Genomic DNA, 25,002 nt, shown 5'->3' with positions numbered 1-25,002 from the left:
GTAAGATGTGAGGTTGACACAATAGGGGATGGATTTTTCCCCATCTCTAGAGCATCCCATAGCTGAGGGAGTGGCAGGCTACAGAAGACCAGGGGTTGGGGGACCGCGGATGGGCAGCAGCAAGACCTGTATTGTAAGGTGGCAGAAACGCAGCCTGGGCAGAAATGGAGAGGGGACTGAATGGAATTAAGTGATCATCTGGACCCTAAACTTGAAATGAGCAACTATTCTATAAGTATTCCTTGAAGAAGAGCCAATCCAGGTGCTGCTGGGTTAGCTACCTCAGGGGCATGCTGCGACAGGAAGAGGGGAAGGGAATCAGATACAGGGGAGGGAGGCGAAAAGGACGAGATACAAGCTCCCCATCACCTTGGCTCCCACTGCACTCTCAGCCACGATAGCTTGGAAATCGATGAAACCCTATACCCCCATTCTGGGTTGAGTTCTCCAACAGCGTGGAAGCACCCAGCCACAAGTTACGCTCCTCTGCCCGTCGAGAGGAAAAACCATATGGTCAGCTCAACAGAGACAGGGAGCCACGGAGCAAAGCAGGTCGGTTAGCACTGGCGGACGCCCCCTCTCTCCCCCACCCTCGCTAGGTCCAGAAACGCTCGCGTGGGTCCCCTCCCTCCCTTTCTCAGCCCAAGTTCTGGCATCTCTGTCTCCCGGGCTTGGGTGTTGGAGACGGAAGCAAAACCAGCAAACCGCCCCAGGAACCTATCGGCTGGCCGGTAGGGGGAAGGGAGCAGGAGAGCTGCAAGCGGGAAGAAGAAATCCGAGCGGAGAGGCGACCCCCCCACGCGGACAGCCCCATCGCTCCCAGCGAGCGCGTTCCTCGGCGATCCACGCCCTAGGATTCCACTCTCTGCCCTTTGTCTCGTTACCGAGCACCCGAAGCACCATGAAGTTCTTGGAAGGGCCTCTGAAGTCACCAGGGCCCACAGAAAAGCCTAATCCTCCTCGTCGGGACCCAAAGTCCGAAAGAGCGCAGAGATCCCGCCTCGGGAGCTCAGTCTCCTCCGACCCGCTCTACGGCCTACAGGACGCCCGAGGAGCGCGCAGCGGAGCCCCGCGCCGAGCCCCGGGCCAGCAGCCGCAGTGTCCTCCTCCCAAAGGGCAGCGACGGCCCGAGTCCCCGAGCCTCAGAAGACTCTCCACCCGCCACTTCCCAAGAGTCCCACGGCCCGCCGCGGGGCGGGAGAAAAGAGAAGGAGCAGCGCCGCGAGGAGCGGACCGCTGGGAGCGCGGCACCAGGTGATGTCAGCGAACCCGCCGCGGCGGGATCGGAAACCGAGAAGACCGAGCCGGGGAGGCGGTGCGGCCGAGTCCGTACCTCGCTCTGGCCCTCCGGGTGCACGTCCACCAGGGTACACCAGTTCCGCGTCCCGTTCATCCTCTGCCCGCGGGGGTCGCAGCGCACACAGCAGCTCCCCGCCCGGCGGTCCAGCTTCTACTAGACGGGCGCGCGCGGAACCGCCCCCTTGTATAGGCGCGTCAGGGGCGGGGACCGAGCTAGGACACGCCCCCAAGGCGCCGTTCGCCAACGAGTGCGAGCGAAGGCGCGGGTGGGCGTGGCCTCGGTGCCCCAGGGCACGCCCACCAGCCCCGGCTCAGACATACGTGAGGTGGGGCTTGGGAGCTACCTGGGCTGCTTAACTGAAGTTTTGTCTAGCGTATGTGGCTGTACCTCAAACATTCTTCATCAGCCTTGCTGTCTCCTTTCAACTCCAAGATTAGTGTTGGTATGAGAGAATCACCATTCCTGCCCCTAGAGTTGGAAAGATGCTTCCAGACATTCTCCTCTCCCCACATACAGGCCAGCCGGCATACAGGCTTTGTGGAGCTGAGTAAACCTTTCCTCCACCGTAGAAAGGCAGGCACCAAGGGCCAGCTCACTCAGACTGGCCTAAGCCAGTCAGGCAGGTGCCCTTCCCTGGCAGGACGCCCGGGCCAAAGTCAAAGCCAGTTTGGCTCTGGGTGGGGCTTGTTTTGCAGAAGCTATTATACCAAAGCTGCGCTTATATTGTGGTTGGGAGAGGAGGGACACGTGTCCTTAAAAGGAATTTGTATTTTTGAGAAAGGATGAGCCTCAACTTCTCCAAAGGCATTTGCTCCTCAAACCCAGGTTAGCACCTTAAGGGCCTGAAAGAGAATGGACAAGCAGGACCTTGGAGCCTCTTCCCAGCCCAGCTGCTGTCTGCAGGTGTCTGCTCCACTGGGCTAGGGTCTGCATGCAAGGCAGGCGGGAGGGGTCTGACCCACTCTTGAGTGGGCGGCGCCCCTGAATCTGGCAATAGGCTCTGGTGAACAGCTAGCTCCCTCTTCAAGGCAACACAAGGGCAAGGACGACAGAAACTTCCCCACCTCCGAGGTAGGGACTGGGTCCCCTTAAAGGCAGGAATGGATGGGGTGTCTTTGTACTAGGAGGTAAATAAATGCTGGAGGCATCCTAATACCCTAAGGAAATAAAACCCCGTTCTGGTCTGTCTTCCCTAACCCTCAGAGAAGGCATTTACTGGCCTTGCTGTTCCCAGAAGCTCGTTTACAAGAAAATGGAGGTGCTATAAACACTTCCTGGTTCCCTAGGCTCCATCTTATGTTATAAAGAGCCTCTCAGAAGTGAGGTAAAGAAAATCCCAGCTTCAGCCCCTAAGTTGTGCAGTTAAAATGGTTTTTTTTTTTTTTTTTTCATAAAACCTAGACCTCCAAATAAGCCAGGAAAAACAAAGAGAAAACGAGACAAGAATTTCAATATAGATACATAATTTTAATATTTTACTTAAAATAAAAATCAAGGCTGGATTTGTTTGAGAGAAAATATCTGATTTGCAGAGAATGTTTTTTAAATCATGAAATTACATGTCATTGGTGAGAACAGCCTTCTTCTTCCCCCAGGCTTCTCACAGAGCCTACTTAGGAAATAAGGGATGAATCATCTCTCTCACCTCTTCCCCACCAGGGCTTGGCTCTCCCCAAAACCCAGAGGAGGACTGAACCCTCCATTGCCTCTTCCAATTGCTACCAAGAGTCAGCCTCTATCCCAGGCAGAAAGCTCTGTAATAGGTCCAAGGCTCCTAAGATAAAGAGGGTCCCCTGGGTCCCCACTGTGGACCAGCTCCTGGGTGGGCACATTTGGTCATAGATGTCCACAGGGATGTCCACAGGGATGTCCACAGGGACCAGAACCTTTGCTTTTCAACTTGTGTAGACAGTTGTCGCGGTTCCCAGGTGCAGCCATTTAATAAACACACCCACAGTCGCAAAGGGAGAGGAGGGTGGAAACCCTGAGCAGGACCAGGCCCCACCACCGCATCATGGCGCTACCAAAGTCCCTCTCCCAGGGGCTCGCTGGCAGAGATGCCGGTAGCTCTCCAGACCAGCCCCTGGGGCAACCGGGAAGGCTGGGGTCCCCAGGTGGGGAAAGGCCGGTCCTTGGAGAGGTATGAATGTGCAGGTGTAAAAGGCAAGAACATTCCTATCTCCTCGCCGTGGCTAAGGCACTGAGAGGTAAGAAGGAAGGGAGGGATGGCGAGGAAGGGAAGGGGAGGAGAAAGGGGCCCCTGGACCCACTGGCTTGGGGAAGACAGAAAAACAGAAATGGGGGAAGGCAGGGACTACCACGTGGGCCCAGAACTGTGCAAAGAGGCGCATGGAGCGCCCAGAGCCACACTGGCGTGTCCCCTGTCACCCATAACATCCCTCTCGCCCCACTTCAGGGCGAGAGTCAAAGGAGCAGAATCACCTAGGAGATTTCCCTGAGCCTGAGGGTTAAGGGCTAAAGAATAAAGCTTTACATACATGGCAGTTTCCCTCCCTTCCTGTCCTGCTCAATCCCCCTCTACCTAGATGCCGACCACCCTGCAGCTGTGCGGGAGAAGAGGGAGGGTGTGGACTTAAAGGGAGGGCACTCGCCTAAGGTGCCCACTCCTCCGGAGGAAGAAGGTCCATCCATCCCCCAGCGTGGCGCCGATGCCCTTTCGATGCCCTTATACCGCCATCACGCATGCCCCTCCCCGTCGCGGGTGTGAATCGTCGGGTCCCCCGCAGCGCTGAGGGACGTGAGGCTGGGCAGGGCAGAGCGGGGCTGGCCAGGCTGGGCCTCGAGCCGCGGCTTCGGGGCCGCTGCGGACCGCGAGCTAACAGGAGCTGGTCTGCAGGTTGCTCTCTGTGAGCAGCGATGCGATGGAGGAGGGGTCGTAGACCCTGTCGAACTCCTCGTCTGAGCTCAGCCCCTCGTGTTGGAGGGCGGACTCGGCAGCCGAGCGGGAAGCTTTGCGCCTGAGCCAGAGAGAGGAATGCTGGTCATGGAGGGAGGTAGAAAGATCAAAACGGCCACCCTTTTCGTACTGAGGAAATCTCCCAATTCTTCTAAGATCTAACAGCTTACTCCCAAGATCCCCCGCTAATCAGAGATTTGGGAGGATGGGGTAGAGAACGGGGAGGCTGAGATGCTAAGGTCATCAGACTGGCTTCCGGCCAGGAATGAGAAGCCCCGCCCCCTCTCCCGAAAGATCAGCTCAGCAGAGCCTGTCTGTCCCCTCGCTGCCCCGGCATCCCGAGGGGCCCGGGGCAGAAGAGCGGCCATACCAGGAGTCCTTCTCCACGGCTTTGATCCGCGCCTGGAGTTGTTCGTTGACCTCGTGCTGCTCCTCCAGCTCGCGCTGCGCCTTCTTCCGCAAGCCGTCCAGTCGCTCGATTTCCTCTTCTGCTTCATCCACCTGCCGCTTCAAGGCCTTCACCTTCAGGCTTAGCTGGGCGGGAAACCAAGTGCCCGCATTAGAAAAGCGTCAGCTGCTATCACGGCCTGGGACCCTCCCCTGCAGCAATCCTACACGACATCACTGCCCCGACAAAAATACCGTGACCACAGGTTTGTCTTGGGGATTAAATGAGTGTATAACACTTAGAAAGAGAAGCTAGCACATCACAGGCGCTCAGTGAGCTTCCTGTGACTCCTCTAATCCAGGCCTCTGAGTCGAGTCTCCGTCCATCTACAAAGAAAGGCTAAGTCGGGAAGACCTATGAGATGGGGCCTCCCCTGGCCTTCAAGCAAACACGCAGCAGGTAGTGGCCACATGGCCCAGCTGCCGTCCTACCTGGTCCTTCTGGTCATTGACGTGCTGCCGCTCATCATCGATCTGGATGGACAGCTCTTTCACCCTCCGCTCCAGTTTTCGGTTGGTGGACTGCAGAACCGTCTTCTCCCTAAGACGGTGGGGATGGTGGCACGTCTATGGCTGTCACCATTTCTAAAGGAACTCCTACTGCCTCCAAGGACGCCTCTCGGTCATGAGCCCCACCATCAGACGGGGGAGGAGCCAGGGCAGAGCCAAAGAACCGGGGAGACACAGGTCATTCGCATTTCAGCATTTCTGCAACTCTCTCTGTTCTCTCTTAAGAGAACAGTTCTCCCAAAAAGATGAGGCTGGGTTGGCCACGTCCGAGGTGGGAGACGGAGGGAGCCTCGGAGGAGAAAAGCCCAGAGGGAGAGAGGGAGGACCGGGGGGACCGCTCGCGTCACCTCTCTTCAGCCTGCAGCCGCTCCTGCAACTCCCGATTCTGAGATTCGAGCTGCGAGAAGCTGCTGCTGGGCTTCTGGAAGCCTTCCGAGCTGGCCAACCGGCTCTTCAAGTCCTTGTTCTGAGCGGGACAGGAGGCTTCCATGGTTAGCACTCCCATTCTGGTCCCTCCCTCGTCATTCTACCCGCTCCCCTGGGGTCTGTCCCCAAGGCTCCCCACCCGTCCCCCTCACCTGTCTCTCCAGGGAGATCTTGTCACACTCCAGGTCCTGCCGGGCGGACCTCTCCTGCATGAGCTCTGTCCTCAGCTGGTCTACCTAGGGGGTGGGTGACAGGAAGCAGACTTGAGGAGGGCTGATGACAAACCAAGGGGGGCAGAAGAACTATAACGTGCTCCCGGAACCCCGAATCCCAGAAAGTCCCAGGTGACTGAGAAGTCACAGCCTATTCAAGTGAGAGGAGCCACAGAATTTAGACAGGGCAGGCAGAACTCTGCAGATTATGTTTTCATGGCAGGGTGGAGCTGTTTGTGGGAGGGCCCAGGGGTTGTGTCGTCAGGGTGGACACAGATACGGGGTCAGGCAGGGGTTACCTGGTCCCGGCCGCGGTTCACCCGGTCCGTCAGCAGCTCCACAGTGCTCCTCTCCTCGTCCAACTCCGCCTCCAGCCGTGAGACTTTTTCCTGGGGCAGAGGGACGACAGGTCCATTCCGCCCCAGCCGCTGGACACCAGAGAGCCGGAGCCCAAAGCCCAGCCTCCATACTTTCTCTCTCGCCCATCCCATAAGCTGTCGGTCCTCGCCCCTGCCCTCTGCTGACCAGGGTGGCATCGAGGGGAAACCCCAGAATCTGTTCCTCAGTGGGGCAGCCCCATTTCCCCAGTGGGAAAGCAGAAAGTGAGTGCCGAGCCAAGGCCGATGGAGAGAGCTGGACTCTGAAGCAGCAGGTACACAGTCCAGCCGGGCAGGACCACGCAGAGGCTCAGAGTCTAGCCTCGGGGACAGCCGGCCGGGGTGCGAACCAGCTGTGCTGCCTCCTAGCAGAGGGGCCATGGAGGGGCTTAAGTCTGTTTTCCTCATCTGTAAAATGGAGCAAAGAAGACTCCGCAGCCAACAGGGTCACTCTCAGGGTTAAACGAGTCCTAAGTGCTTGGCACACAGTGTCACACAGAAGTGTCTGAGGCCACTGCTGCTAGAGTCGTCGTTGTCGTCATTATTACTATTGCCGAAGACAGCGAACTAAAGACCAGCGTTCACTTTAAGAGCAGCAGCCACTGCCACACAGAAACACGGGGCCAAAAGTCACTGTTACCCTATTCTCCGACCGTACAGAAGAGGACAAATTTTATGTGACATCGTACGTCTCTAAACGCCGATGATTAATTCAAACAAAACCCATCAGCCGTGGGCTGCCAGTTCGACCCCTACTCCAGAAAGAAGCATGGAGTGTCCTGGCTCCTTTGCCGACAGAAGTTGCACCTGTGCCAGGACCTAGGCCACCACCGGCCACCCCCTCAGTGTCCTCACCTCAAGGCCCTTGAGTTGCCGGGTCCTGTCATCCTGGGAGCGTTTTTTGTTTTCTGCCTCTTGCTCCAGCCCCTGCAGCCGCTGGGCCAGCAGCTCCTTGTCTAGCTGGGCTGTGTCCCTATCGGCCTGGGACGCCTGCAGGGCCTGTCGCAGCCTCTGGGTCTGGGCAGAAGGGAAGATGGAACAGCTCGGGGAAGCAAGGTGGGGCCCGAGGGGTGGGAGGGGTCCGCGCACAGGGGAGAAAGGTTTCATCGCCGCATGTAACACTGCCGGTGTGCGCCGTGATAACAGAAAGCAGACTGACTGTCAGGCCATTTTCTTCATTGTTTTACAACCCTCTGCACAAACCGGAATCACTCAAGGAGTTTTCAGACTACCAATCCCGGGTCCCCGGCCGCAGGGTTACGATTTAATCGTTAGAGGATGCGGCTTGGGCACTGGGTTTGTTTTTAAATCTCCCGAGGTGACTCGACTGTCAGCAATTTGCAAATCCCTGCTCACAGACAATGTGTCCCCTAGTGTCCATATCTAGGGTGGGCTACTCCCCCCCGCCGTCATCCACCTTAGTATGTCACTCTAAGTGGTTTGACTGAAACCCAGATCCCAGGAGCCCTGGGCCACAGGTTTAGTTAAGAGGCAATGACCGTCAAACCCAAGACACGGGGAAGGTTCCCAGCCTCCTGCCACTTAGGCTCCTACCTCATCCTGAAGCCGGCTCAGCCCCCCGGAGTTCTTCTCAGCCTCACTGGCCCACTCCTTGGCCTGGCGCTGGGCGTCTGCCACCTCCCGCCGGGCCTTCTCCTTGTACTCCTCCAGCTGGGCCTGGAGCTGCTGCAGGGCCTGCCTGGAGTCGTCCCCAATCTGCTCCAGCTGGGACACGGAACAAAGAGCGTCCTCAGGGCTCCTTCTCTTTACCAGACGCCTCTGTCCCTGTGTGGACCCGGGCGCCCCAGACCCTCCAGGAGCGTCCTTCCTGCCAAAGCGGCCCCTCTTGCTCTTTCCGGGCCTAGATCCCTCATGTGGCTACTGGTAATGTCCACATGGCCTGGGTTCAAACCCTGGCTCTGCCACTTATTAACTGTGTGACCAGAGGCAAGTTACTTATCCTCTCTGGGTCTCAGCTTCCCATCTGCAAAATGGGACAACGGTCCCTACATCTCAAGGTTGTTGGGACAATTATCTTAGTCAACGACGTGCCTACAATGGTACCCGAAACAAAATAAACCTTAAATGACCTTATTTCAACAAACCCAAAATGCCAGCGATTACAAAGTGTACCACTAAGAAAAGTCTGCCATTGGGACTGGGACATACCGTCAATCACAACGCTCCACTTCAGAGATGATAAAATGCGCATTTCAGAATCGATGAACTATATTAGGTGTTGGCTCTAGTTTTATCAAGAGATCGGGAGGACAACCCTACCCCCAAAAAGCCATTTATTTCCTTTTCTTCCTATCTCCTTCCCCTCCCCCAAATATAAAATTCTCCCCGTGAAGAGTCTCACGTTTAGGTCTTATACCAGGAGGCATCCTCCGGGATCGAGACCATAAAGGAATGGGATGTGGGGGGAAGGGCAAAAACACTGAGGGCAGGTAGGAAGGATGCCGCTCTCTGAAGATCTGACCTTGGCCTCCCCGACAGTGAACTTGAGGGAAGCGAACAGCATACATTCTGACCCACATCCACCCGTCCCCCGGGGCGAGCTTCCTCCCAGCCGGGCCTCTCCCGGAGCCCAGGCCGCCCCACGCCTCACCTCCTTGTTCAGCCGGGCCACGGTCCTGTCCAGCAGGCGCTTCTGCTCCTCCAGCTCGGCCTTGGCCTGCCGCAGCGCCTCCCGCTGCTTGCCCTCCTCCTCCAGGGCCCGGCTCAGCGCCTGCTGCTCCTGCGCCATGCGGGCCAGCGCCCTCTGGGCCTCGTCCAGCCGTGCCTCCAGGGCCCGCTTGGCCGCGGCCAGGCTCCCTTCCTCTTCCTGAGCTGCGTCCAGGGCCCCCTCTAGCCGCTGCTTCTCCGCCTGGGGAGGGGGCGGGACTGAGAGGAGGCAAAGCTCGGGCTCCAGCACTTGGAGGTGAGCCGATGCGAGGGGAGGAGGAGACTTATTCATGGAAAGGTCGGGCAGTGTGAACAGGCCCCGAGGAAGCGTCACCGAAATCAAGGCACAGAACACGCAAAGGCTGGGACGTCCGCACCGAAACACAGTGCAGGACGTAAACCCGCAGCGCACGGAGGGTTTGGGGGGGCACACAGAACCCCTCGAAGGGCAAAATAAAAGTGATGGCCGCGCATGTAGCCAAGGACTGGAGAGAACAGCCCCCGAGGGAGCCGATGCCGCCCCCGAAGCACTGACCTCCAGCCGCTGCACCTTGTCCCGAAGCCGAGCCTCCGCCACTTCCCCACCCTCCGCCAGGCCTCGCGCCTCCTTCAGCTGCTGCTCCAGACCCAGGATGCGCCGTCGGAATTCGTCATTCTCCTCCTGGGTCTCCCGAAGCGTCGTCTCCACTGCTGTCCGGCGTTGCCCCAGCACTGCCGCCTCTGCCTCTGCTGCCATCTGAGCCTGCGGCCGTGCAGGGAGCGGCGGGCGGCTCAGACCCCGGGGCTCCGGGTCACTGAGCACCCCCCGGAAAGCCGCCCCAGAGAGCCCCCAAGGACCAGACTTAAAGTGGGGTAACGCCACCAGCCGGAGGCTGCCCGCAGAACCCCACCCCCACAGCGGGTGTCACCAGGTACAGCCAGGCCTCCCCCTGCCAAATCCTGGCTGCTTCAACCACACACTTGGGACCGAGGATCTGGTCTGTACGTACCCATGACAGGTAACTTTCCACGCCCTCCGGCTCCTCAGCCCTCCAGACCCCTGAGCCTCCACCTCCTAAGCCCTGTGCCCACTCCCCTTGCCTTGGAAGCGTCTTCACAGTCCTGTCTCAGTTGCTGGAGGGTCTTTTGCAGCTGGACGTTCTGCTGCTCCAGGCCCCGGCCTCGGTCAGTCTCGGCCCTCAGCTGCTTCTCCAGCTCCCGCTCCCGGAGCCGCCCGGCCACCTCCTGGCTCTGCCGCTCGGCCCGCAGGTCCTTGAGCTCCTCCTGTGCCCGGCACAGATCCTGCAGGGGAAGGAGAATGGTGCCAGGGGGGAGCCAGCCCGTGACACCAGAAGCCGGACACGGTGAGCTCCCATGCATCGCCGGGCAACGTGAAATGCTGTGCCCCGTGTCAGTTTCTCGGACGTTAGCCAGGTACCACGTGACCCAGCAATTCCACTCCTAGGCACGTGCCCAAGAGAACTGAAAACGCGTGGTCACAGAAAGCTCGTACGTGAATGCTCACGGCGTTAGTCGTTACAGCTAAAATAGAGAAATGACCCAAACGCCCGTCGACTGGTGAACCGATAAGCAAAAGTGGCATGTCCGTACAATGGAATATTATTCAGCCGTAAAAAGCAATGGAGTACTGACACTTGCTATACAACACACGTAAACCTTGAAAAACATCACGTTGGGTGAAAGATCTCACACACGAAAGGCCACATCTTATCAGAGTCCAACTAAATGAAAAGTCCTGAATAGGCAAATCCAGAGAAAGTCGATTCGTGGTTGCCAGGGGCAACCCTGGCAGAGTGACTGCCAATGGATACGGGGTTCCCGTTTGGGGCGATAAAAGTGTTCTGTCATCAGACGGTGGTGATGGTTGTATGACTTTGTTTTTTTAGCTCTATCCAACTGAGATTGTCCAGAGAATATCCAGGTTCTATACTAAAATCTACTCGATTTGTACACTTTAAAAGGGCGAATGTTACGGCATGTGAAATAAATCCATTAAAAACTTATGTGGAGTGAGAAAAGATGAGGGTATGGATGAAAAAGGATTGACTATTAAAAGAAGAAGAAAATGTGTTGAAAATCAACATATATGTGCACGATAAATAGTGGTGCCGATGATATCTTTTTAAAAAAGGTGAAATATGAGTTCCGGCACTAATTCTTTAGCTATTCACTACTTCTGAAATTCGGAAAGTATCATAATTAGGCTGCAAGGTTATAGACACCTAGTGAATCTTCGATGTCTGACACTAACCAAACCTGTCACAAAGAAAAACAGCCCCGTGTATGATCGACACTGGACCGGGTTAGTCTGTTTTTGTAATGTGTGTTTTGTCTATTGACTAAATATTTGATGAAATACACTTACTTTATAAGCTAAATAAAACACTCATTGGTACTTTTTCGTTTTTTTAGCTCTATCCAACTGAGATTGTCCAGAGAACATCCAGGTTCACTCTACGGACGAATACAGTGAACAGACTTTAGACTTTTTGTGATATTTGTCCACTTCATAACAATATAGTAAAAATTTAAGAGTTAGTTTTGATTTCAGAACCACGAAAGTACAGTTGGTTAATGTTTATTATGTTTTCTTCCACCAAATATTTTGTGTAAGTCCAGGCTTTTATTTATCTGGAAAATCAGCATTTAGAGCTATATTTCTTCACTCACTTAAAAATACGATCACCTTGATTAGGGTTAGGCATTCTTATAGCAAAAGAATGATAAAACACTGACTAATTATCACTTATTAAGTGAGTACCTACTATGACAGCATGATTCCAGCAAGAGAATCAAAAAAATGTAGACCCAGAAGGATCCTCAAGAGGCCGTAAATGCCAGTTTCCTATAATTTAGGAAATATTTTCCAAGTTTCTAAATAACCGAAAATAATCAGTTGATTTGTTGTCTTTCATAAACTAGTACCAGGAATATAAAGGAAGAAATAATTTGTGTGTTCGCTTCAATTGTATGCCCTTATCATTTATAAAATATCTACATGTGATAAAAAAATTTAATTCCCTGTGTCTAGATTCCATACTATCTAAGCAGTTTTCAAATTGCCATTTGAGTCTACAGCCATGCTACCCTGAACAAGCCCAATCCCGTCTGATCTTGGAAGCTAAGCAGGGTCATGCCTGGTTAGTACTTGGACGGGAGACCACCTAGGAAGACCAGGTGCTGTAGGTGTAAAAAATAAAAAATAAGGGATCGTAAGCTGACAAGGTCTTTGCAATCTGTGAGGTCAAGCCTTGCCTAAAAAAAAAAAAAAAATTGCCATTTGATTTCCCATGTAGGTCAGCTGGCCAGGCCAGTACAAGTATTCCAGCCCACGTGACTACAGTTCTCATTGTAAGCAAATAAGCTGGCATTCTACATTTAAATGAGGACCCTCTGCAGGCAGAGCAAGCTTTGCTCATCAAGTTAGGTTTCCAAGCTTGCAAGAATGACCTTAGAGTTTCACAAATCCACCTAAACGCCACTACCCATGAGGTCTCTTGGGAGTCAGCCAGCAGCTTCTGGCTGTAACTCAACCTGGCCACTGCGAGCCCTTCTCACTAGAAATTCCTCTACTCAATGAAACCAGCCCCGCTGGATGTGCTGGGAAGAGATAAGGCCGAGCAGGCAGGATGGGGCCTGAAAACCAAGCACAGGGAGACAGCCACACTAGTGTGGGGGCCCTCGTGGATAGGGAGGCAGGTGCGCATCACCCCAACCTGCTCTTCTGCCCCCGCCTCCCAAGTACCTTCTTGAGCTCCTCCACCTGGCGAGAATCTCCAGCTCCAGCTCGGGCCTGCCCTAATTCCCTCTGCAAGACCTCTATCTTCTCCCCGAGCTCCTCTTCCATCTCCTCCTTCTCCATTCGCAGCTGCAGAAGTCTGAGCCCAGACAGGTGAATTGAAAGGGAACAGGGTCAGGCCAGCTGCCTGGGAGAGGGTAGCAGGACAATGAAAACCACCTCCCCGGAGGCCGATACACGGGGCACCCAACTCTCAGGAGGGAGGTGGCTGTGGAGAAGAGCAGTCTGAGGAGTGGGGCAGCAGAGAGCACAGCATGCGGGGAAAGGATGGGGGCCTGGCTGGCAGGCACGGGGGAGCATTCCCGGGAAAGGGGCGAGGTCCTTACTCCTGCTTGGTGGCTCTGAGCTCCTCCTTGTTCTTCTGGAACATGTTCTGCCAATGCCCCGTCTCCTCTGAGGTCTCCTCCAGCTCCCTCTGCAGCCCCCGCACCAAGGCTGACATCTTCTGCTTCTCGGCCTCTAATGCCACATGGTCCTAAGGAAGGGGGGCCGGGAGGCAGGGGGCTCAGAGGGAAGAGCTCGCGTCGAATCCAAGTGTGAGTGTACAGAAGGGAAGGCTCGGGCCTGGAGGGCACCATGCCAGCTGCACGGCCTGACTCCCCGTGGTACCTGGTACGATGCTCTCTCCCCAAGTCATTTTGCCCCTGTCATCTACAGGAAGCCCCCCCATTACGTCCCCATGGGACTCCGGCCTGCAGGCTTCCTGACCAAGGTTTTCATTACATCTCACTTGTGTCTTTTAGGGGGAGTTCCAGCTATGACCACGACAAGTCCCAAAATACCAAGACCTCAAGGCAGCCCCCTTCCTGGGAGTGTCCTCTGCTCCCAGCCCCTGCTCTTGCCACGTGCCTGGGTCGCGTCCTGCATGCTCCGGCGAAGCTGCTCCGCGTCTCGCTGGTACTGCTGCCGGACCTGCTCCACCTCCTGGTCCCGGGAGGCCACCTCCTCCTTCAGGGCCCCCTTCAGGGCTGTCAGCTCACGCTCGCGCAGCCTCAGCTGCTCCTCGAGCCGCTGTTTCCCCTCCAGGACCTCTTCCAGAAGTTCCCGGGTCTCTAACAGGTCCTGGGGAAGGTGCCGGTGGGAGCACAGAGGTGACTGTATCAGGATCTCCCTGCCTCGTCACACATGCAGTCGGTCAATCGAAAAGTGTTTATCAGGCACGGTACCAGGTGTACTTTGCCCTCCAAGATGCCTTGTTAGGATAAAGGAAACCCGCCATCTGGGCCTGAGTCCCACCCGCCACTGGGTCTGTCCGAAAGCGCACTAAGAGGTACCCGCCATCAGTTACCTACTCCCCGTATTTAGAGGAAACTGTAGATGAACAGACTTGAGGATGCTCTAGCCGAAAGGAAGCAGAGGCTGGGGTACCCAGCCCGGCTCCCTACCTTCCTCAGCACCTCCTTAGCAGGCTCAGGGGCCTGGGCCTGCTTCAGCTGGTCCTGCAGCTCCATCACCTGGGTCTCCAGCCCGCGTCGTACCCTTTCACCCTGGTCCAGGAGGAGCTTCATGTTCTGGAGCCTGATAATCAATAATAGATTATTGATTATCTGTACCACGTGTCAGGCGGTTCTCTAAACCCTTTACATGTATTAATTCATTTATGCCTCCTTTAAGTCTTTGCTCACATCTTAGCGAGGCCTTCCCTGACCACTTTATCGAATATTATAACCTGCTGCCCCGCAACCCGGCCCTCCCGATCAGCTTACTCTACTTCTCAGCTTCTCACATATGACAAGTTTGCTTACAGGATGCGTTTATTGCTTACGGCCCATCCCCCCCCTCACTAGAAACTAGGCCTCTGGAGAGCAGGGCCCTTCATCTGTGTGGTTCACTGACGTACCCCAGGAACCCAGATCACTGCCTACCACACGGCACTCATTGCAAAAACATCTGCTGAATGAGTGATTGAAGCCTCACAACGATCCTGTGAGATAGGTACTGTCGTTAACCCACTTCACAGATGAAGAACCCGAGGCACAGAGGCAGACCGTCAGCCTAACTCGGGCACCGTCACCATCACAGACCGAGAAGTAAAGAGAGGTCCCGTCTTTAAGCCATCCCTGTCTTCTCCTTCCAGCTTCCGGAGATTCCCCATCTCCCTCAGCCCCGGGGCAGCCTCTAACTCCGGCCTGGGCCCCCAGCGGGCCCCCAGCAGCCCCCCACGTGCACCACCGCAGTGCTCACTCCTTGGTGCTCTGCTGGGCCTCCCCCAGCCTCCGCCCCAGCAGCTCCTGCAGGCGGCCGCACTCTTCCGCCTTCTCCTCCAGCTGCCGCTCCAGCCCCACCCGGGAGGGCTCTAGCTTCTGCCGCTTCTGGAAAAGGAGAGGAGAGTGTACAGCAGGTGAAGAGCAGGGGCGCCTCTGAGCAGGACGTGGAGTAATGGGGGTGTCTAACAGTCACTGACACTCGCGCTGTGACAGGCGCTGTACCGGGGACCTCATGCACACATTATCTGTCTTTAACCTTCACGACAAGCCTCGGTACTTGTGATGGCTTAAAATACATCCACCAATGCTATGTACGACGTTCCTTTCAAAAGGTAAAGCTTCTCTGCTTGAGTGAGGGCTGGACCTAGGGACGCTCACCTAACAAACAGAAAAAGGAGGCAGTGACGTGTAGCTTCTGAGACTAGGTCAGAAGAAGGCATTGCAGTTTCCTCTCTATGTCCTCCCTGTGTCGCTCACTCTGGAGAAACGTAGCTACCATTTTGTGAGGACACTTGAGCAGCCCCGTGACGAGGTCCACACAGCAAGGAACTGAGGCCTCCTACCAAGGGCCATGGAGTAAGCCACTTCAGTAGCAGATCCTCCAAGCCTAGTGAAGTCTTCCGATGACTGTAGCCTCCCACCAATACCCTGACTGGAACCTCATGAAAGACCCAGGCCAGAATGGCCCGGCCAAGCTGCTCCCCAATTCTGGGCCCTCAGACACTGGGAGATGTTTGCGTTCAGCTGTCCAGTTCTGACGTAATCTGTTCCACAGCAATCGATAACTGATACAGCACCATCATACTCCCCACCTAGCAGTTAAGGAATCACAGGCTTAGAACATTTAAAGAACCTGCTCAAGGCCAATTACACAGCCAACAGCTGAGGGCACCAGGATTCGAGCTCAGTTTTGACTTCACAGCTCACCATTTAACTCCTATGCTACACTGGTTTCCAGGAAACAAGGGGAGTTAGTTATAATCCAACACTTACTGAGCACCAGCTACAAACGGGCCACATTGTAAAAGTTGGCAGTGGTATTTTTTAAAAGGCGGAGGGGAGCAGGAGTCCATAGGCTATTGAATACGGCTGACCTGAATTTTTAAATTTCTTCTCTGCTTCTTACCACCTTGAGCAATTCACTTAACCTCTCTGATCTTCAATTTTCTCCTCGGAAGAGTCCAGGATGCCTACTCTACAGGGTCACTATAATTATTATGTATTACCCAGGACAGCGCCTACTACAAAAATTATACTCAATAGATGGCAGCTACTATTATCGTCATCATTATTATGACGATGAAAAGAACTGACATGAGTAATTCGTTCACGATTTATACAGCCAGTAAGTGGCAGAGCCAGGATGGGAACGGCCGAAAGAAACGGAACGGAAAGCGGCCGGATCCCTGAGGGATGTGTTCCTTCTGTCGAAGCTCCGAGGACTCCCAGAAGTCCCTGCTGGGACCAGCACGAACTCTCGTCTGGTCTCACAGGACACGCGAGTGCTCGCCCCATTGCTTGGAGGAGCGGCCTGAGCCACGGTCTTCTCCCCGTGGGCCTGCCTCCCTCCTGGACCTCTACTTCTCCTCACCTTCACCTCTTCATCCAGCTTCTGCTGAAGCTCCACCACTTTTCGGGTGAGTTCGCCCTGCCCTGCCAGGGCCTTAGAAGAACCAGGAGAAGCCACCTGCCAGAGACACGAGGAAGGAAGCGAGTCCACATCCAGCTCCTGAGGCCCCAAGGGCCCTAAGCCTGACCCTTGCTCCCACCATGAGAAGGCCACTCACCAGAGGCTGCATCTGCTCCAGCACCAAACTGACCTTCCTCCTTACAGAAGTTTCACTTTCTGGGCTTCTGGAGGAGAAAAGGACAAAAGCCAAGGTCAGGGGAGGAAAGAGGTAGCAAGGATGAGGGAAGTCCGGGCTAAGAGCGGGGAGGATGGGGAAGGAAGCTGGACGGAAAAGGAGCGAGGGGTGTGACTCCGCGCTGGACCGCCCCACTCACCCCTCCCTCAGGATGCCATAGATGGCCGCCTTCACGTGGTCTACACCGCCGGGTGGGGCTGCCTCCTGCTGGTCTCGGAGAAGGTCTGGAGTCGATTTGAACTGCGAAAGAAGTAAACCCAGAGAAACGAAGATTAAGCCAGAAGCGTGTGTGGAGCTCAGACGCAGCAGAGGTGGCAACTGGGAGGCAAGGCCCTTCGAGCGCGGCGAACGAGCCAGAAGTGGGGTCACGAGGCAACATCGCGAGGCCTGAGCCCCAGCCAGGGACAGGTGCGAGCAGGACACACCTCTCGCAATTGTTGAGAACCAGGTTTTCCTCAACAGGCAGATCTCAACCAGCGGCGAGCCGTGTCACAAATAATTTGTCGTGTCACAAATAATTTGTCGCTAACGACAGTTAATGCGTTAGGGTTTCTAAGTGATTTACTTTTAGAACGAGCTTAACTTCGTCTCGGGGTACGATCGCTCCCCACTCACTTACTTGCATTCCTGAGTGAGGGACCAAGGTGGGAGCTTTGTCAAGAGCGCCAGGGAGCCGCCCCACCCTCCGGCCCGCCTACGTGTGTGTGCTGCAGACCGAGCAAAGGCTAGGACAGGCGTGCGGTCCCTCGGGCAAGCACAAGGGACTTTCCGCGTTCGCGAACGGCGATTTCATGGTTCCCTTTCCTTTAGAATTTTGCCCACGGGAATCGTGCACACGCGGATGGAAGACGCGGGGCACAAAGGGCTGAGACCTTCTGCCCCGGGCCGTGTGAGGCAGCCAGGGGTCCCGCGGCTGGAGGAGGGGCGGGGTCTGACCTCCAGCAAGGCAGGGTGCTGTGTTCTCCCTCGCGGTTCCTCAAAACTCTGCAGGACCCAGTCCTGGGTCTGGCGGGACCGGCTGATGCCGCCGGGAGGGCTGCGGCTCTGCGCGGGCGCTTTCGAGCTGCCCAGGTGGCCGTCGTCCTGCTTCGTGCCGGGGCTCCAGGGGCTGGGGGGCCGGCGCTCGCGGTCCTCCAGCGTGTCCCTGGGCAGCCGGTTGTCCAGGCTCTGGCTGCGCTTGCGCTGTCCCGGCGGCAGCGAACGCAGGCGGCGGCCGCTGCGGCCCCGGGCCTGGCCGCCGTGGGGACTGTCAAACTTGCTGATGAGCGAGTCCACGGAAGACAGGGGCGCCGTGTCAATGGCGCTCCCTGGGGAGGCGCCCTGGGGCGCCAGCTCCAGCATGCTGGTGCTCCTGCTGCCCTGAGCCATGGGGACCGGGCCGGTCAGCGACGCCTGGGACTGGGAGCGGAGGAGCCGCCCCGAGCAGCGGGCCCCAGGCTCCTCCTCGTCGGACGCGATGTCCCGCAACGGGCCGGGAAACTCCTTAGCCTGAGAGTAGCGGCTCTCGGGGGGCTCCGAGTCGGGGCTCAGGGCTCCCGGGGCCCCTCGGTGGTTGTCCCCCTTGATTTGGACCCCAAAGGAGTCGCTGCCCTTCTCCCCGCTATTGAGCACCACAAAGGGCTGCCCCGCGATGCCCTGCACGCGCACGGCGACCCCGTAGGTACTGGCTCTGGCGTCCTTAGCCGGGCGTCGCCCCCCGTGACGCAGGGTGCCCATCTCTGTGGCCCCCGCCGGCTCTGTGATGAAGCGAATCTGGACTCCGTGGTCTACGGGGCCCCGGGGCTCGGCCATGGTGAACGCCTGCTCCATGGGCAGGAGGGGTCCTAGAAGGTGAAGAAAGGGGAGTCGGCTGAGAGACTGGAAGCAGAAACCCAGAAACCTCCCCCAACCCCGCTTTGGTGAGGCCGACTGCCTTGTCATTTCCTTCTGCATAAAAACTGTGGTTCTCATTGATCTGAATAGCAGCAGCACCCCAAGGGCTTATTAGAACTGCCCACCCCGAGTTTTTCATTGGGTAGGTCTGGGGTGGAGCCTGAGGGTTTGTATTTCTTAAAGTTCCCAGGTGGTGCTGATGCTGCTGGTCCAGGGACCACACTTAGAGACACGCTGACCCAGAAGAATCCATCTCCTCTGTTGTAGTTCTGGGAACTGGGCTCATCATCAATAGTTTAAAGATTTGCTCGATCTTCACACACAGACATATACGCACGGGTGCCTCGCCACCCAGCGAAGGCAGAACCCAAGCCCTGTCTCACCGACACCTCCACCCCCACAGAGCAGAGGGGCCTCCACTCCCTCAGCTCATTTCAAATGCAGAAGACCTCCAAGGCATGGCATCCCATTTCTGGAAGAACACTCCAAGTGACAGCAGGGGCGCCTCCGGATTGGGGGGACTGAGGGCTAGGGACAGGGACGGGGAAGTGACTGGCTTTCTCCTGTGTATCTGTGTCCCTTTTGAATTTGGAACCATGTAGATGCACTGCCTATTCAAGTGAAGATGTAACTAACGTATAAGAGTGCCAGCCCGAGGGGCCTCAGGACACACAGACTTGTCCCACCCGAGAGGCAGGGCCAAGACCAGGTCCCCAGGTCCACACTGCCTGAGCTCAGGGTCAGCGAGTGGCATGTATTCCAGGTGTGTTCTGGCTCCAGGAACTCCAGCTTCCCCAGGGAGCCGATCCCCACAGGAGCCCAGCACCAAACTGGAGGAGGAGCCTCCAGTGTGCCAGACAGACACACACACACCTAGCGCACCCTCCCTGCAGAGCTCCAGCTGAAGAAGCTTGGCGAGGCCCCTTCCAGGCACTGTACAAAGTCCTAGGAAGCCAGGTGACCAGAGAGAGGGAAAGGGAGGGCAGGCTCCAGGTGAGAAAGGACTCCTGCAGGAGGAAGAGCATTCCTGGCATTCCAGGCCCTTCCCCCTCCCAAGAAAGGAATCAGGAGGGAGGAGCCCCTAGCTGCAAAAAAAAAAAAAAAAAACCAACAACCCAACCAACTCAACACACCTCCTGTGGTGTTGAGACTCCATTGCAGGACATGATGAAAACAGTGCACCTTCCCCCCAGGAGACAGCCCACCCAAACTCTACCACAGACTCTCAAGAGGTTCATGAACACCTTAAAGCCCACTCATGAGCCTGAGGACCCTAAGAATGTCTGGAGGACCTTAATCAACCTGACTCAGATGCCCCAAACCACAGTACATTTAGTCAGCAGGGCCCTATGCTGGAATTCAAGTAAGAAATGGGACCAGAAAAGCCACAAGGCAAAGGGGGAAGTTTCCGAACCACCCATCCAGTAGAAAAGGCACTGGCCGGAGTGGCATCTGGCTTGGAATCCTAGCTGTGCTCTTCACTCGATCTACAACCTTGGGCAAATCACAGCTTTTCTGAGCCTCCGTTTCTTCATCTTTAAAACGGGCGTAATGATAATGCCTCACGAGGTAATTACCTGTGAGAATTAGACAATAATTGCACGGGTGTACACAACGGTTAAAATTTATCAAGCTATCCACTTAAGATTTTTGCACTTTATTTACTTAGGTTCTACTTTAATTTAAAAAAAAAAAAGACAAGACAAGATACTAAACATCAATGCACCTAGCAGCACACGCCTCTCGGAAAGCTGACATGTTACCCTGCACACACCTGCTCCTTCCAACAGGACCCTCTGGGCTTCACCTGATTCACAGAAGGATGTACCCTCGTCAGAGCAGCCTTCCCCGACCCCTCCTCCCACAAACTAGGTCACAACCATGTTGCACGCTCTACAGTTGTCCTTCAGTGACTTTGCCTCGGCTTGTTTTTATATATGTACCGGAGTGACGCCTTGTTTCCCATCTGTCTCCCCCACTAGATTATAAGCTCCTAGAGGGCGAAGACCATGGCTCTCAGCGGACTCCTGTGTCCCCAGGGCCTGGCAACGATAAATATTTGTAAAGGTTGCCTCCTGAACCAAGGAGACTCCAGAGCAGCGGGGAGATCTGCCCCAGGATCCCTCACAGCCATTTCACACTTGCCTCCCTGCCCTACTCTGCTCACAGTTTTGGACCAGATGTGCATAGACTGCCAGCTCTCAGAAGTCACATGATTTATTCATGGTGCCGCTCTACTGATCTTCCAGATCCAGGCCAAGAGGTTCCCAGGCCTGGCTCAGCGGGGCACACCGCCCCTTGCTCGCCCACGGGTGCAGAGCTGTTCGGAGGCGGCATCGAACGCACCCCCAGGTCCCAGTGCCTCCCAAACCTCAAACAATGGGGATCGGGGGCCAGGAGGGCTGAAAGGGGTCTTTGGGGTAGGTCAGAAAGCAGGGCTCTAAATGATTCAACATGGAAAACCCGAAACCTATCCGCCTCCAGTCACAGAGGGCAGCGGGGTGGGGAGCGGGGCAGCTCCAAGGCCTTGCGTAAGCCCCAGAGGCAGGTAAACAGTGATCCAGCGCCAGGCAACAGAGTCCAGAGCTTTCGCTCTCACCAGATGCCTGACCCTGCTCCTCCCGCCCCTGGCATGTGCCCAAGGTGCTCCTCACCAGCTGTACTCTGGGAAGAGACCAGGCTACGAGTTAATTCAGCTTCATCTGCCTGCCTCTGCCATTCCTGCCCGCAAGGGGGTTAGATGGTGCACCTGTACCAAACAGCCACTTCCCCCTGAGTTACTCATTAGCCTGCCCTGCCTCAATTCCATCCCCTCTGGCCCAGCCATGGCGTCTGGCTCCCAACTAGGAGTGACTGGGTCTCTGGACTCCTGGCAGGAAGTGGGGGTGGGGTGGTTTCAGGTACACAGAGGAAGAACTGATGTACGCAGCGCTGGGCAACATGCTAGATGCTAAGGAACGGGCAGATTTAGAAAACGGGAGAACTGGAGGTAGAGGTTAGACTCCCCTCTGAGGCAACGAGGAAAGTACAGGATCGGAAGAGAACAGGGCAGCTCAGACCTCGATCGCTTGGCTCCTATTTTCTCATAGGGTTACAAAGGTAAGGGTTCCTCATGGAACCGAAAAGAACCCCCCGAGTAGACTCCTGGCTCGGTCCACTGGTAAAGCCGAAACCTGAGCGCCAGACTAGAGCTGCTTGGCCAGTGGGGTAAGAAAACACAATGAGGAACTGGGCCCCTGCAAACTTGCTGGACTGGTTTGAGGGGGAAGGGGAGGGCCAGGGAGATTCGGCCAGGCAGCCTGTAAAGCAGACCCGAGAAATTCCACAACGCAGAGGAGGCACAGGGGCAAAACCATGGGCAGGGACTCTGTCCAGCCTAGATGTCAAGGCCAAGGCTCTCAAGGAGGAGGCAGAAGGTAGAGAGGGAACGGGCGGGAGGAGCAGATGCACAAAAAATCTGGTGACTGACAGACAGTCCAGCGTGTGACAAGAAGATTCTACCCTCCACCCCTCCCTCTCAAGTTCCCAAAGATGCATTCCTGATCCCACACTAAGTCGGGCCACCTCCCTGGCCCTCCGTTTTCCCCTCCCCCACACACAGAGAAGCAGCCCTACCCCCTCCCCTCCGGAGGTGAAGGCATGCAGGTTCCAGGAAGCCAGAATCCTCTTAGGGTCAGGCAAATCTCTGGATTAGCAGTCCCCTCGTGCCAGCCCCCCACTCCCAAATATCCGGGATGGAAGGAGAGGTGCAGAGGCACCCGTAGGCAGCCTGTCCACAATATAGCGGTTACTAATTATTTCCCCAATTACAGCTAGGGCTTCAAAGGGGCTGAGCTAAGGCTGGCTCCGGTTCCCTTACCTGCCTAAGGCAAAGGAATCTGCCTCCGTCTTGTTGGGGCCCCCGACGCGTACCTCTCCTCCAGCTGGAGACCTGGAGGTGCTACCTCCCCTAGGCCTGTGGTCTCCTGCGGTATCCTGCCTACTTCCTGTTGCCCACTGCCAGTCTGACAGCCGACACGGTCCAGGAGCCAGGGACACCTGGTGGGGTTTCAGGGAATAATGGCGATCTTCTGAGGGGCATCGAAGAAATAGGTTAGGCTCTCAAACCTCACCTGGTGGCCCCATCTAGAACTACAGAAGAAAGTATGCGTGCTTGGGGTGGGGGTGGGCGGGAGGTTTGACATAAGCCCCCAGAAAGAGGCCTCAAGAGAAAGAAACAGTTCTAGATATTTCGTAGGCCCAGGGATCTTCGCTTCCCCATAGTCCTCTCTCGGAGAGAGCACTGTTTCCAGAGGAAGAAGGAAAAATTCCCCCTGGCATGAAAGCAAAGGACAGAAACTGAGCCTTGAATAGTTTCACACCTAGCAAAGAGATGGGGGCGCCCTCTTGCTCTGCCCCTCCGTGTCTCTCTTATTTGTAGCTGTCTTCGCCCGTAGGTGAATGGTTACAGGAAGATCCCACCTCTCAGAGCCATCTCAAAGCCAGAAGGGAGGTGTCAGCACCAGCGAGACTGGCATCGGGTTGAAGAACCTCAGGAAAACAGCACCTCTCCCTGCCCTGCCCCAGTGTCTCTGAACCTGGCAGAAGTCCCCTTCGCCCAGCCGAGACCAACGCCATCCTCCCCACCACTCCCGTCTCCTAGAGACATTCTGCCCCTGAGACCGACCTCTGACCTCCAGAGAGATCCGGGCCCTGAAACGCTTTCGTGCCCTGGGAAACGGCCTTAATCTCAGGTGTCCCTCACCTGACACCTTCCCAGGCACCTGTCTCCGTCACCTTAGAATGGGAGCCAGCTCTGAACCAGTACTCCACCCTGCCTTGACCTCCCCTCGCCCTCGCTCCAACTCAGCACCTGTGCGCTGGAGGGAGGTACCTCGGATCGCCTCGACCCCCGCCCCTCAGGGGTGCACCTGAGGCCTGCTTGCGTCTCAGGTGCCCTTGCCCGGGTCCGGTTCACTCACCCCAGCCCGGCCCAGCCCGGCGCTCCCGAGCTCGAGCTCGGGTTCGGGCTCCGGCTCCGGCGGAGCTGCACGCGCGGCTCCGGGGCCCTCCCCCTCGTCCCTCCGCGCTCCCTCCTTCCCTCTCCCCCTCCCACCAACCTGTTACTCCCCTCCGGAGCTCCACCCCCATTGGCCGTCACCACCCGGCCCGCCCCAGCCTCCCTCCGGTTGGTCCGTTTCCCGCGAGGGGCGGGGCCTCGGCCGCAAAGACCCGGACCCGGGGTCGCCAGCCGGGGTGGGCGGGAGGTGCGGGCCGGGTCACGTGGGCCGGCGGGCGGTGGAGCGCCGGGGCGGGGCGGCGAGGGGCTGCGGGAGGCCATTTTGGGGGCCACCCGAGACCGACCCCCGCCCCGGCCCGGGGAGCCGTCCGCGAGAGCATCCTCTGGCCTCAGCCAGAGCATAGCCCCCCGCCCCCAGCGTTCTCCACCGACATCTCTGTCCGCGTCCCTTTCTGCCCTTCACCTACCTCCGCACGAACCAGATCACTGTTCCGTCACTTCTGCAGAAAACATCTGTCTTCCCCGGCGCCCCGACGCCAGAGCCTCCTCCACCTCGGCTCCTTTTTCCCCAACCTGAGCCAGAACCCCAATGTAGGGTTCTCTTCCGCATCCCCTGGCCTCCACAAATCATTTTCCAGCCTGGTACCTTTTTCGCTGTAGTTGTTATCACCTCCCAAGTTATGTAATTTAACCCTAAAAATCATATTCGTTTGTCTCTCTTTCGTTGCTTTATCCCGAACGCCTGCAGACAGAGTGGGGATAGGGGAGGAAATTTGCTTTGAAAAGGGGATGTAAATGTACATGGAGTAGGAATAACCCTCACTCTAAATGGAAGGGTAATCAACCCCAGATTGCAAACCCACATTTTTTTTTTTGGAAACCTACTTTTTAAAAAGTGGGGAAATTGATCCCAGTCCCCAGAAGAGTAATAAGGTCAAGAGTGTCCACATTATAGGTACTCCACTAATCTACCTGTGGTCAAACAGCATGGCTGTTACAGCTGGCTTCCTAGGCCGTAACGGTTGAGATGTAAAAAAGAGATCAATTTAGCTTGTGTCTCTAGACTGTGGATATTGCTCTCATGTATTCAACAAGTATCTACTGTGTAGCTATTTAGGGGTGAAGAGGAATCTTCAATTCAGCTGACAGTCGAGTTTGTTCCCAGGAGCTATTTCCTTACCCTCCCCCCACCCTTTAGAGGCTGGGTGTGGGCCTGGAGGGTAAAGTCCACCCATTAGTTCCTTAGCCAGGATGCAAAGTCTCTGCATTCCAAGGAAGCGTTTATGTAAGGATCAGAGTCATCAAACCGGCCGGTGCCCTGGGGAGGGACAGGAAAAAGGTGTGGGGGTGGGGATCTGAAGATGAAGTGTCCCTCCAGGACTGCCTTATCTCCAGTCCATGGGG

The 25,002-nt window shown here is 56.2% G+C and overlaps 2 protein-coding genes and 1 pseudogene across 5 annotated transcripts in view; 1 reads left to right on the top strand and 2 right to left on the bottom strand.

The window, feature by feature from the left end:
* TUFT1 (tuftelin 1) overlaps nt 1-1,475 on the bottom strand; it is a 31,800-nt gene extending 30,325 nt beyond the window's left edge. For both annotated transcript variants that reach the window (XM_039841624.1, XM_039841625.1), the window contains exon 1: nt 1,334-1,475. In XM_039841624.1, coding sequence (XP_039697558.1) covers nt 1,334-1,393 — 60 coding nt within the window. In that variant the 5' untranslated portion in view covers nt 1,394-1,475. The remainder of the gene's footprint in view (nt 1-1,333) is intronic.
* A 1,278-nt stretch (nt 1,476-2,753) lies between these two features.
* CGN (cingulin) lies at nt 2,754-23,664 on the bottom strand. Of its 3 annotated transcripts, none has more exons than XM_039841619.1 (21): nt 23,561-23,664; nt 17,664-18,550; nt 16,867-16,967; nt 16,650-16,716; nt 16,454-16,549; nt 14,840-14,967; nt 14,041-14,173; nt 13,505-13,717; nt 12,982-13,130; nt 12,602-12,734; nt 9,937-10,137; nt 9,392-9,598; nt 8,801-9,058; nt 7,744-7,914; nt 7,045-7,206; nt 6,112-6,201; nt 5,753-5,836; nt 5,522-5,640; nt 5,097-5,205; nt 4,588-4,751; nt 2,754-4,278 (listed from the first exon to the last, which is right to left on the bottom strand). In XM_039841619.1, the coding sequence occupies exons 2-21, from the start codon at nt 18,534-18,536 to the stop codon at nt 4,137-4,139; spliced, it is 3,600 nt and encodes a 1,199-aa protein (XP_039697553.1). In that variant the 5' UTR covers nt 18,537-18,550; nt 23,561-23,664; the 3' UTR covers nt 2,754-4,136. The 3 variants fall into 3 exon arrangements, with proteins under 3 accessions (XP_039697553.1, XP_039697555.1, XP_039697554.1); XM_039841621.1 differs by lacking the exon at nt 23,561-23,664 and adding an exon at nt 23,473-23,492; XM_039841620.1 differs by lacking the exon at nt 23,561-23,664 and adding an exon at nt 22,459-22,590.
* On the top strand, nt 11,927-12,045 carry LOC120585340 (uncharacterized; annotated as a pseudogene).
* Nucleotides 23,665-25,002: the final 1,338 nt, after the last annotated feature.

Source organism: Pteropus medius, unplaced genomic scaffold (assembly GCF_902729225.1).
Source record: "Pteropus medius unplaced genomic scaffold, Ma_sr-lr_union100, whole genome shotgun sequence".
In the NCBI taxonomy this organism is placed as follows: domain Eukaryota; kingdom Metazoa; phylum Chordata; class Mammalia; order Chiroptera; family Pteropodidae; genus Pteropus; species Pteropus medius.
Note: the sequence above shows the minus strand (reverse complement) of the source record. Positions and strands in the feature narration are given on the sequence as shown.

Coding starts and splice junctions, on each gene's coding strand:
- CGN (XM_039841619.1), bottom strand. CDS start 18,536: ATGGAGCAGGCGTTCACCATGGCCGAGCCCCGGGGCCCCGTAGACCAC. Junction 14,968..16,453: donor AGCTGGATGAAGAGGTGAAG/GTGAGGAGAAGT, acceptor CTCCTTTTCCAG/AAGCGGCAGAAGCTAGAGCC. Junction 5,837..6,111: donor TGAACCGCGGCCGGGACCAG/GTAACCCCTGCC, acceptor CCCACCCCCTAG/GTAGACCAGCTGAGGACAGA.